This window comes from Pezoporus wallicus, unplaced genomic scaffold (genome assembly GCF_028554395.1).
Source record: "Pezoporus wallicus isolate ANWC-B61680 ecotype Strahan unplaced genomic scaffold, APGP_CSIRO_Pwel_v1 contig_14831, whole genome shotgun sequence".
Classification (NCBI taxonomy): domain Eukaryota; kingdom Metazoa; phylum Chordata; class Aves; order Psittaciformes; family Psittacidae; genus Pezoporus; species Pezoporus wallicus.
The window spans coordinates 635871-648733 of record NW_026642428.1 but is presented as its reverse complement, the minus strand read 5'-3'; the positions used below and the strand labels follow the sequence as shown (position 1 = coordinate 648733).

Genomic DNA, 12863 nt, shown 5'->3' with positions numbered 1-12863 from the left:
TGGGAACATCTTGAGATCATCAACTCTGCTCAGCCTCACGCATCACAAATCGGAAGAGACCTCCAAAACTCTGACAGATCTAAAACCTGCTCAGAAACCAAGGGACCCAAACCAGCACAAATATATACCAGCCCCCAACACACATACAAATACAGATGAGCACAATTAAACACAAGTGGGTAACATTGATTTCATACATTTCCTTTAATAAGGAGGTGTGAAGAGAAAAAAACGTAGTAGATAAAATGCATACGGTCTATACTTATTCTTGAACTTAACAGATTTTGGTTTGTCTTTATACAAACTTTGACTTTGTACATGATTAGACTTGTTTAATTGCTAAATCTGTTTTAAATCTAAGTTAATTTCTCATTACCCTTCCATTTCTACTTCTTATCCTCTGGGGAAAAGAGCACACTTATCATTGGGACATTCTCACATCTTCCAAAGAAGTGCTGTAGGTGTTAATCTTATGTTTATGTTTGATGTGGGTGCGATGACTAAGACTACAGCGTTGGGTTTATTAATATGCACGGCTATCACCTCATTAGTTGCAAGGTTTGTTTTGAAGTTAAGCTGTAATATTTGCTGAAATGTCTGATCTGCAATAAAAGACTTGCTCATTGTTTGTTTCCTTTGCTTTAATCCATGCTCTAGTCACAAACTGTCTTTGCTGCGCTGCCTTACACAGCTTCTCCACCTTCCTTATGCCGTGGTGGAAACTCTTGACTCCTTAGCCTATGTGAGCTTCCTGCATGATCTTCTGCATGTGACAGCAAGGAAGTCAGGGTTAAACTGTCTTTCTTTTACCTCTGATGCATTAAAACCAGTAGCCAGAGATTACTCTGAGAAGCAGGCATTTCCCTGGCATGGTATTACTTTGTACCCATTTTTAAAACAGAGAAGTACACACACTTTTTCTGCGTCCTCAAAACAGACAACGAGACTGAAAACCTTGAGGAAACTCTGCTGAACCTGGAATTCTACTTATCCCCTCCATGGCACTCTGCAGGGCTGTTCTCACCTTGGTCATTCCAGCAACAGACCAAGGCCAGAAACATCTGAAGTGTGATGAAAAATCAGTTTCTGCGCTTTTCTTTAGGCCATGGCAAGGACCATACATAATTCATCAAAAACTCAAGAGCTGCTCTTCAATCAAGGCAGTGAAACCCATATAAAAGGGGGGATTTTGTTTTACTGGCAAGGTAAAAATCAGATCCAGGTTCTAAATTTACAGCAGAACAAACAATAAAACGTTGCAGTTATAGTACTTATGCTTGCCCACAATGCTCTCTCCAAATCACATTGAGGAGGTGACCAGAATCTTAAATGAGAAAATGAAAAATAAGATTCAAATGTGCCTTTTTTCTTTTTGGGTGTTACAAAAGTATGGCAATAATGTGTAGTAATGTCCAGCCATGGATGTTCCAGGTACCTTGTCATTTATTCTGACAATTGCTGTAGCAGCTCTGGCATCTAGACTGTTCATCCTCTTGCTGCAAGTGGATGGAGCTACTAAATCTGCATCTGGCAACATCCAGGATAGTAGGTGAAATGTTGAAACCATCATCAGAAATGAAGCCTCCATGGCAACTTGTGCCTGCACTGAGCTGGTCATGGATTCGGGGTTATTTCTGTTCTTTTAATCCAGCAACAACCAAGGGTCAAATACACTAGCAGCCTTAGTGTTTCACTGAGCCTCTAATCGGGGGTAACAAAGCCAAGACCTTAACTTGATCTCTACTCACTCTTCTGGCCACAGGCCTTTTTCTACCATCTGGGAGAGAGCCTGTGCTCTCACATCACAATGACCTCCCAAGAAGGAGACATTGTGAAACTGAGGAGGAATCCAAGCCAATGTCCTGTTGCACAGCTGCTCGCTGGGGCACTGCACAAAGGCAGGCTCGATCTCCTCCTCCATTCAAACTCTCCACAAAAGCCTGAGGACAGTCCGAGGTCTAAGGATGGGCAGGACCTCAATACATACCATAATCAGTGTTTCCCGTTAGCATGTTCTTACCACTCAGAGTACAGATTTCTGGATGACTCTCCAGAGGTGTCCAGTTCCTTGCTCTGATCACACCAGGACACCAGGCACACAACCTAGGCGTTGCTCATCACCTTGTTCAGCCTTCCACCTACCTCTCAGCCACTCCAGAACCAGTCACCCCACAAGAAATGCTCTTACCTACTTGGTCTGCAACTTAAGAATTTCTATGTGTCTCTCTACTTTACCCTTCTCTTTCAATCCCAAATGATGTCGGTTACTGCATGCTCCAACTGTGCACTCGGGCTGAGTGAGCAGATGGGTTAAATTAAACAGTACTGTTAGCAACATTAGGAACCAAAGCAGTTACTTTCAGACACTTTAGACACATTATAAATGTAATGAGTTTTCCTTTTTTTGGGGGGGGGGGGGGGTGGGGGGTGGTGAAGGGTGAAGAGCTTCTTTGTTCTTTAAACAGCGTTTTCCACTGTTCCAGAAATGGCACTGATTTTGAAAGTTCTAATACATCTAAATTAATTTTCCACAACAGGTATATTCGTAACAAAATAAAATAACATTTAAAAGCAATAACTAGATTTTAGATTGGATCTAAGGAGGAGATTCTTTCCTGTTAGGGTGGTGAGGCACTGGAATGGGTTGCCCAGGGAGGTTGTGAATGCTCCATCCCTGGCAGTGTTCAAGGCAGTGGACGAAGCCTTGGGTGAGATGGTTTAGTGTGAGGTGTCCCTGCCCATGGCAGGGGGGTTGGAACTGGATGATCTTAAGGTCCTTTCCAACCCAAACTATTCTATGATTCTAAATGAGAAGTTTAAAAAAACACGGATGAGCTTCAGGAAGGAGAACAAACTGCAAAACCCCAAAATAAAATGCCTTAGGTGCAAACAGGGTTAAAGGTTCTTTCACTGTTCGTGACCATGTTAGAGGACAGTGGGCCATGTTTTTAGAGACTCTTGCAGCGCCTGTGGCTGTCACGTGAGGTTTCTGAGGTACATAAGAAAACTCATTATCCATCTTCTATTTTCAATCCCAGGCAAACACCTGATTTGCCTTGCTCATTTTGCCACTGGGCACCTGCCTGTAACACTGAGCATCTCCATCTCCATAAAATTTGTTTCTTTCTTCAGTCTTTTTCTTTGCAGGGGAACAGGGATGGCAATAAAAGAGAAGAGCAGTAAAAATATTTTATCAGAAAACATGCAAGGCTAATGAGCAAGATTCATCCTGCATTACTCCACTGGAATCAAAGCAGATGTTTATAAGATCTACTGTCTCCATAGCAGCGTTGCTAATATAAAATAATATGGTATTTCACTGGAAAACAGAAAACATCTGTTACTCACCTCTGTGCAGAATCTTTAGACTCCATAAATAGGTAAGGCCTTTCACAACCTGAATTGAAAAGGAAAAGCAACACATATTAAAGATTCCTGGTAAGAAATACTGCACATCTCAGCTTGCACAAGTCATTAAAGACCCAAATTCCAATGAACTATGGAGCCAGGGCCAGAAAGTGTGGAAGGTGTCCCTGCCCGTGGCAGGGGGTTGGAACTGGATGAGCTTTAAGGTGCCTTCAACCCAAACCAGTCTGGGATTCTGTCACTGGATCCAACTGCCACTCTATTTCATGCATACAATATGATTATAACAATCAAACAAGCCCATCAGTCCACTCCCTAAGACAGCAGCTGGGTGTCACAAGTCATCCTCTCTGCAGGTTTTGTTTCTGTAAGTAATTAACCACCCATACTCTTGCATTTTTAACACTCTGATTTTCCCCTAGATTTACTACAAGCCCAGAGAGCAAGATTCAACAAACACATTTCTCCTCCTGCTCCTTTTTAACCCGACCCATCCCTGCTCTCAGCCAGCTTTCTTTAACAGAGCAAATCTTTCCTATAAAGTTTCCATCTCTGAGACGACATTTCATTCACTTCCCTGACACTTTGTGCATCTCCAGAACAATAAAGCATTCCCGACAGCTGTGAAGTTGTAGGAGTTTTTCACTCAAAACAATTACATTCGTTGTCCGAGTAGACTGCAATGAAATTACTTCTGTTACAGTGATCAAGCAGAAGTGCTAAAAATATCATATAGCATGAAAGCAGAGAGCATAAGGATTTACAGCCATCCTATTGGATTAGAAACTCCTTTTAGAACTTACTCTGTAACCAAAACCAGTGTCAGTGGAATCACAATCTCTTTTATACAGCAAATTATGATTCTGGATCCCCAACAAACTGCTCTAGGTGGCAATTCCTCAGTGTTTAACTCACACTTCATACCCATCTCATGGCCTCAGGTGCTAAGTCCCTGTAACAAAAGTCAAATTCTGCGCGCTCAGTGGTGTGCCCTTCTTCATGTTGGCCTTTCAAAAAGCAAAAGAGGGGAATTGTACTTACACAGAATTTTGTCATAAGAAGAAGGCAAAACCAAAAAGTATTTATACAAAAATAAAGAAAAGGGGTGCAACATCTCAGGCTTGCTCATTGGTGAAACTGCTTCTGATGACAGTAAGCTGCTCTGATTATTAAACATCTATTTGGACCACTCAAAATCTTTAAAACCATTATGAAATTATTTAATTTAAAGCATGCATTCATAGAAAAAAAGAAATGTTTCCTATGGGGGAAAAAAGTCAACAGCTGTGAGTTATTAAACACCTTTATTATGGAACATGTGCTGGATAAGCAGTTATGAAAGACACGGCATTAAACAAACTTTCACATTCCAGTTCTCTCAGTATCAGTGTGCAAAGGAATGAAAAGATCTCTTCCCTTTATCCTGGGCTGCAAAGATGCGAACAGGAGCCCCCCCAGATGGACTAACTCAGAGGAAAGCACCGTTCCTCACTTACCTTACATTTGCCTATTAGGAAAGGACTCTCAAGTATTAAATATTATTCTAAAATGGTGCTGGAAGAGAGTATCTTTTGATTGAACATCTAGCAGGAATTATTGGTATTCAGTAAAGCAGGTTTTACAACAATGGCTTGACAAAGCCTTGACACAAAAAGTACTTCTACCTGCTGTCAATCACCCACTCTCTTGACAGTTCAAGTGCACATCCTTTCAGGGAGAACTTCAATCAACATTAGCACTCAAAATACAGTGCACAATGTCACTGCTTCAGAAATTGAAGTGAAAATAAATGTGTGAAGTGGCAAGCAAAGGTAGAACAGATTTTACATCGGCGGACCCAAATAAGTACACAACAGTATGAAAGCAGGAGCCACCACATTACTTTGGGTTTCCCAAGATACACTTTTCCTTTGGAAAAGCACACTAGCCCTTCACATAAATAAAGTACACAAGAAGAAGAGAGCTTTCCCATTCTCGTTGATACTGCCTCAATACAGGTGACCAGGGTGAATTTTATTATGAAGTCAGAGATCCCTCCAGTTTCTTGGAGTTTCTCTTACTATTTCATCCTGCTCCTGAATCACAGAATCCTAGACTGGTTTGGTTTGGAAGGGACCTTAGAGCTCATCACTATTTTTAAGGGCTGTCAGTCCACCACTTTTCATGGCAAATTCATGTAACAAGAAAGGAAGCAAGAAGACAATCAAGTCAGAGTGAGAGGAGTGCTGGGATGCTGCTACATGTCTACATGTGCTGGCATCATTTTCCTCTGGAAATGGTTTCTCTTAAAAACTTCTTCAAATACAACAAAGGGATATTCTAATTAACAGATGCGCGGGTCACACATATTATTAAGCAGCTTCAATAGACCAATGCATTGTGCATGTCTCAGGAGAATAAAAGACAAATGACTGTGTGCGTGGTGCAATGAAGGTAGAAAGAAAACATACAAAAATTGGGGAAAAAAGACTACAGAAGCTCCAGGTTTTGTGTACAAAATCCATTCATGTGAGCTCCAGCTTTGTTTGATATCCTCCTTCTCCTCAGTACCTGAACAGAAATCCTCCAGGCTTTTGGTAATCTTCCCAAGCTGTCCAGGGTGGGGATTATGGTGTCTGTGGACTTGGCAAAAAGGTGCCCAACCCACAAAATGGGCTGCTGGGCCCTGCTGAAAACATCAGACACCAAGACGCAGGGTTGTGAAGACTTAAAGGAGCCTTTCCTGCTGCCACTGATAAATTCTAGAGAGAACAAAGGCTTTCACTGCCTCCTTCCAACAAGTCTACTATGCCAACTGAGCAAAAAAGCAGCACCAGAGCAGGGGACGCTGCCAGGGCTGGTTCAGCCTCAGCGCACACCTTCTGTTACACAGAAGCAGGAGAAAGGGCCAAGTTCCTTCTCTGAAGGCTCCTGCTCCTTTGTTCACCTCTTTACTGACCCCCTGCACTGCAGTGGGCACAGTACAGGCTGCTAAAGCAGCAAATAAAAGAACTAGAAGCTGTTAAGTATGAGCTCACTGTCCTTGTCTGGGAGTCATGCTCACTAACTAACAGATTCACAGAGAGATGACCCTGCAGGTGAACTATATATATATATATCTCAGGACATAAAAGGTGGGGCTGAAGCATCACCATTATGGATAAGTGAATAATTGGAAGAGAACATCAGTAAAATATCAAGCCAAGGAGCTGGGGAGGATGGGGGAGAGGAGAGACAAAAGTAAGTAAAGGAAATGACAAGGTAAGTTAGTGTGGATGTATTAAATACATAACATGAAGTCAAATGAGGAAAAGAAGAAGGAATAAGCAGATGAAGAAATTCTTTAAGGCCCATCCCAGTATTATTACACTCTACACATGCTACTCAGGAATATGAGGACACTGTTCATTGCTCCATAGGGAAGAAGAGATGAAACGTTTTTACTCTGAACTAAAGGTGAAAAGCATTCAAATTCCATAAGAAACTGCTAGGCTATATAATGAGAAGATTTGAAGCTACTTAGAGGAAACAGCATCAGAGAAGGATGCTCATCACCCTGGGCAGGCCACACAAATTAAGAGGAAAGTAGAGCTGTGAATTACAATGAACAGAGACTAAATAGCTGCCTGTGTTGGATTAAAGGATTTAAATTGTCAGCTTGATGTATAATGAATGTGAAAGCCCAGCACTTAATTAAATGGCACATGATAGAATAACTTTGTTATGCTTTAAACTGCTTAAGTTATCAAAGTATTCCTTATATTTAGCAATTGTTTAGCAGTATCTCCCTCCCCTGGGAAATCCACTAAGACATTGGTCATTTACCCCTTATTCAGCTCTGGCAAAAGATGGGACTTCTGGTTTTTTTTTCCCTTCTTTTGTTGTTCTGTAATTTAGTTTTCAAATTGGAGCCAGTGAATTTCTAGCAGAGCAGCCACTGAAGGCTGCTGAAACACAGTGATGAGCTACCAGGTCCTCCAAGGATCCCATTGTCAACACCTTGTTACCAAACTGAGTAGATATAGGGGATTGATGGTTTTTCCTAGCTCACAGACCATCTCCCTGCTCATCACCTCCAAAATCACTATCAGCTCCTCAGCCATTACTGCTCAGGTGTGAAGGGTCCCATCACTGTAGTAAGAGCAGCCTGTCCCCAGGCAGCCTAGGTCAGCCAAATAAAAACTGCAGCCTCCTCCTTATCTGCATTCAGGAGTACATCTGCCACAGGGGAAGAGAGAAAATGTGTTCTGCCATTGCATTCTGGTACCAGGAGCTGACTTCATCTTTCAGCCTGGGAAGCAAACCTAATTGAGGTAACTTTGTGCAGAACAAACAGTTAGAATGGAAATTACACACGAGAAGCAGCAGATGAGGGAATCACCTTAAAGGCTAAGACAGGGCTTCTGAATCACTTTTTAAAGGAACCATATAGTACAGAAGGACTGCAAGGCTCAATAAAGGCAATCAAGAGGACTGCTCCATCCTACAAGGGTTGACGTGAAGAAACAGACCACGCAGATCTCCAGCAAATTCATGACTTCTTTCCTTATCCCATTCAATTTATCACATTTCTTGAGCCTCTGGCAACTCATGTGCTCGCAGTTCTAAAGGAAGGCTTCCTTAACCCTGGTGTCCTTGTGCACACCCAAGGGTTAGGAAGGACCTTCCCTTTCACAATGAGGACACGGACTCTGGACACGACTTGGTGTCACAAGGGGCATGTGTGCACTCAAATCATTCTGTTACACGCACAATCAAAACCCAAAAGACATAAAGAAAGAAGTACTTACAGCTACTGCTATTCTTCCAAGTACATGCTCTGGAATTTTTCTATAAACATCCAAAGAACCCCCTGCAGGGACAAACAAAATGTGCTTAGATAATACAAAATGAAATACTGCCCCAGATTTGAAGCCACAAGGGGTTTCTAGGCCTTGGTTATTAATAAAAACACCATCAATGATATAACAATAACTGTGTCAGAAATAACTGACCTTAAAAATCTACCAAACTCTGAATAAACACATGGAACAGTACCTGGGGGTCTTTCCACCCACATTACTTATTGCTGCTTGCAGCACTAACACTTAAACTCTTAGAAAAACTCCCAGTCACAAGACAGAATATCAAAGTTGGAGAACTCAAACCCAACAGGCTTGGAGAAACTTCTCAGGAATAAAAAAGTCATCCCAAAAGCAACAGTGGACGTCAGAGTCCTGAGGCTTTTCCCTTATGTTCTGCAAAGGAAATTCATGACCAAACCAGTGTTCAAAACATCCCTAGGGTGAAATTATTGGGCAAGAAAGCAAATTGAAAATTGAAAATTAAAAATACCCAAGTAGAATGGCAAATAAATAAATCAAAGGACAAGTGAATTACAGGCAGAGTGTACTACCATCAGCTTGCAAGAGCAGGGTGTCTTAGTCAAGGCTTGAGGTCCTCAGAGTGCTCAGCACCGATCTAACTCTGCTCTCAGTGCAGCATCTAGGTTTTACTGAGGACACCATTGGGAAAAGAGTGAGGCCAATGTCCAGCAATTAAGAAAACTCTTTACCTGTATTCTTATGCATCAAAATTAAAGGTTGGGATACAACTGGGCAGAGTCCTGGGATTCAGGAAATCTTATAAACTGGCCCAAGACAGTCCAAAGGGCTAAACATTTGTCAAGGTTAAAGCTGCTCATCTGCAGGATGAGAAAGTATTTTTTCTTCTCTTTACCTGTATTCTTATGCATCAAAATTAAAGGTCTCAGGGAAAAAAATGGCAAGGTCCCTTTATTTGCATTTTGTTCTTCCTTTAAATGATTGCTGTTGCTTTCTGCCAGAAGGAGTGCACAACATGAGGCAGACCAGAGGTCATCTCCAGTATAATTCCGAGTAATTAGTGCATGGTCAGTAAACACCATCGTTGTGCAACACCATGAGGGATGCATACCCTAAAGGCTTCAATATTTTCAAGCAAGAATTCAGAACTGGAAGCATTTATGTCCATTATTTTAAACATCTCTGAATTAGTAGGGGCATACACACTCTAGACAGATGCATGGTTTTGGCATGAGCAGATGCTTCCTTACTGCATGGGACTACTCCTGCTTAACACAGGCTTGCAAATCTGAGGCAACTGCAAGAACAGAGCAGAGAAATGGCTAAGACGCACAGCAGGAGAACAGCAAGGAACTGAGCTTCTAGGCTTTGCTGAATAAATGTAGCATTTTCCATCAAAATATGGAAAATCTGAGAGAATATTAGTACTTGGAAACAGGGCACAGTGATGCCTGGGACAGAGGCAGTGAATGTAAAAAGGAAGAAATAACAACAATAACAGACCATTTTAACAGGGAGAAAACAAAATGCACCATAAAACCCTAAAGGTTTTTTATCTTTATATCAGAAAGAATGAAGCTACTCGATGCTTAATGATACACATTTGGCTTTGGAAATTTTTCCTGCCATAAAGCCTTCTCTCCACAGAAAATTGTTTGTGAGATCCTTACTTCTTTATATCCGGCTTAACTGAACCTTTGTGAAAGACCTGGAGAAGGCATAAAATGTTGGCTCGTAAGAAAATCCTGGAGTGAGTAACAGACTATTGCTCCTAACAACAACGTGATGTTAAGAGTTGAACGCTGTGAAGAGGGTTGTTGCGCGAGACACAAGGGGACTGCAGCTGCCATGAGACACACTCTCAGAACTGATACACAGAGGGCAGCAATGATTATAAATTGCTGCAATCACAATGCTTTCCCTGCCTTTTCCCCAAGAATTCCACACAGCACGAAGATTTCAAAGCAAAGCACTAATACATCTCCACAATGACCGTAGCATCAGATGGTGGGGAAGGGGATACTCTTGGTCTGAAGACTCACATTGAGAGAAACAGGAGTACACTCCAAAAGGAGCTCAGTGCCATGCTGCTAAACAGCTGTGTTAGAAAATCATTCCTTGTCTTGCAATTAAGAGACGATTTCCATTGAAAACACACAGGACATTGGGTTAATAGATTTCTTTAAAAGAAAATCTGGTTTGGCTATCAAAACAGGAAAAGTGAGGAACAGCTGTTTTGTCAGCGAGGACAGATTGTATGGAACACTCAAATATCAACCCACAAATTAAGCCAGCATTTATTTCTGTTCTATTTACATTTTCAATAAAAGTAGGGAAGTTACACTCAAGAAAACACAGCAGCCCATGGAGAATGTAACATAAGCCCAATACCAACCTATTCTGTCTATAAACTACCTGTGAAATTATTAATACAGTCATACCACTGCATTTTGCTCTGTTCTGGAAAAGCACATCTTGATATGGTTTTCCCATTAACAGACTTAGCAACCAAAAGCACACTGAATGCACAACTCACCGTCCATGAACTCTGTGCACAGGGAAATCCTGTTTTCTACAAAAAAAGCACCGTAAAATCCTATGATATACGATGAGTCACACTGGGAAAAGAAAGGGAAAAAGAGAGAAGCCTGGTTTAAAATTTGTTGTAAGAAGATTATAAGGAAGAATACTGAAAATGAGAAAATTTATATACCTTGTAAAGAATTTCTAACTCTGACATTATCTGCTTCTGGAGTTCCAGTGTTATATCTAAGGGTATGACCTAAAATACAACACAAGAGATACATGATCACAGTTGACACAAAAAGTGAACGATTCAAAATAAAAACCTGAACATCTGAGTATTAGTAATCTTTATGTGATGAAAAGAAAGGCAGGAATAGATGGAAAGACTATTTTAATATAGCGATGAGCAAAGGAAGGAAATGGAAATGAAAGGACAGATTTATTTACTCTTAAAAGTCAGTTACAAGCAAACTAAGCTATACAGACAATTTTATCCATGAAATATCATCAGGTTTGTGGTTTAACCATTCAACCATGAGATGAGTTTGGCTTGAACACAAGCCGCAGACGTAACGTGAAGAGCAGGAGTGGTAGATCTACAGGTCCCAAAGTGCTGAAGTTAATTCTAAGGGCTGAATACACATAGTACTGGAAGCACCCCTGAATGTCTCATTGGTGCCTTGAAGGAGTGTCTCTTACCATGACCTTTATAGTTTCAGTTTAATATTTATCCCGTTTTTATCTGAATTCCTAACATTGTATGGAACATGGAAAACTGTTAAACACACAGAAAAAATGCAGATGATACAGATGCTTAGATAAGTATCACCAAAGCATTCCTCAAAACAACTACACACCCTGTGACTTGGAGCACTCAGCAGCTCATTCTCATGCTTATTACTGCTTCCTCCACCCAAACCCTTGTTTTCCATCCTTCTGAGCCAGGCTGCTACCCAGGAGTGAAGCACCAAGTGCTGCAGTGAAGGTGGAGATGCAAGTCTGCAGGATTTTCAAGACAGACTCTCTTAATAAGGATGCTGGTTCTGGCAGAACCAGCATTGAAAGTGAACTTTAATATGCAATTCTTTGCCATGATTATTTGAAGACTTCCACATTCAATTATTAAGTACTAGTATATAAACCAAAATAGATTCTAAATGCATTTAGCCACCACGATATTTCACAGTTTGATACTTGAAGCTAAAGGGGAACAAAATGTAGTCAATTTGCAGAATTAGCAGAACAGATATAACAGGCTGCATTTACTGCTGATACAACAAAATACAGAGGCCATTTCCAAACGCACAGATTTTACAGTATCAAAATCAGTCTAAAAGAAAAACCGATAACCTGCGCCTATCAAGACTTTGCTTTAGGGTTATTTATAAAAGCTGTCACTAAACTAAATTGTAAGTGTAATACAGGGCTGCCAAGAAACGTTTAACACACTTGTCTAGATCAATAATCATTTGCCAACAATATTCACTTACATTTTTCCAGCCTGAAAAACTTACAATAATTTGCTGGGATACCATCAGTTTCACCCACTGAATATTAACAGAATTTAATCTTGTCAATGATATAAAATCAGCATTTTATCTCACTAAATACTACTCACAGTGAGAAACTTCCCTGCCTGTTCCCTGGGAAGGCTTCACCGATCTGAACAAGGACTAGTTAGCATGATCAGCGTCAAATACATCACTGACATCCAATCAACAACGACCTGGCATGAAGAAAGGTCTCTGGCTGATTTGCATTAACTATAATTACATACAGACCCTGCATTCTAATAGTGGGATAACCTAGAAAGGCAGAGCTACCCTACTAACAAGTGTTGAGGATACTACTGGGTAGGGCATGTATGGAAATGCACTACAACAGTATGGGAAGCATGTATGGCTTTTGATAAGGGCCTGTAGGGACAGGCCAAGGGGAATGGCTTTAACCTGCCCGAGGGGAGACTGAGATGAGCTCTTAGGCAGAAGCTCTTCCCTGGGAGGGTGCTGAGGCGCTGGCACAGGGTGCCCAGAGAAGCTGTGGCTGCCCCATCCCTGGCAGTGTTCAAGGCCAGGTTGGACACAGGGGCTTGGAGCAAGCTGCTCCAGTGGAAGGGGTCCCTGCCCGTGGCAGGGGTTGGAGCTGGATGAGCTTTAAGGTCTCTTCAAT

The 12863-nt window shown here is 41.4% G+C and overlaps 1 protein-coding gene across 2 annotated transcripts in view; it reads right to left on the bottom strand.

Annotated features, from left to right (window-relative positions):
- Positions 1-12863, bottom strand: part of MAP2K5 (mitogen-activated protein kinase kinase 5) — a 120858-nt gene that overhangs the window by 64754 nt on the left and 43241 nt on the right. For both annotated transcript variants that reach the window (XM_057430546.1, XM_057430545.1), the window contains exons 10-13: positions 10882-10950; positions 10705-10786; positions 8136-8197; positions 3349-3397 (exon numbers count right to left, since the gene is read on the bottom strand). In XM_057430546.1, coding sequence (XP_057286529.1) covers positions 3349-3397; positions 8136-8197; positions 10705-10786; positions 10882-10950 — 262 coding nt within the window. The remainder of the gene's footprint in view (positions 1-3348; positions 3398-8135; positions 8198-10704; positions 10787-10881; positions 10951-12863) is intronic.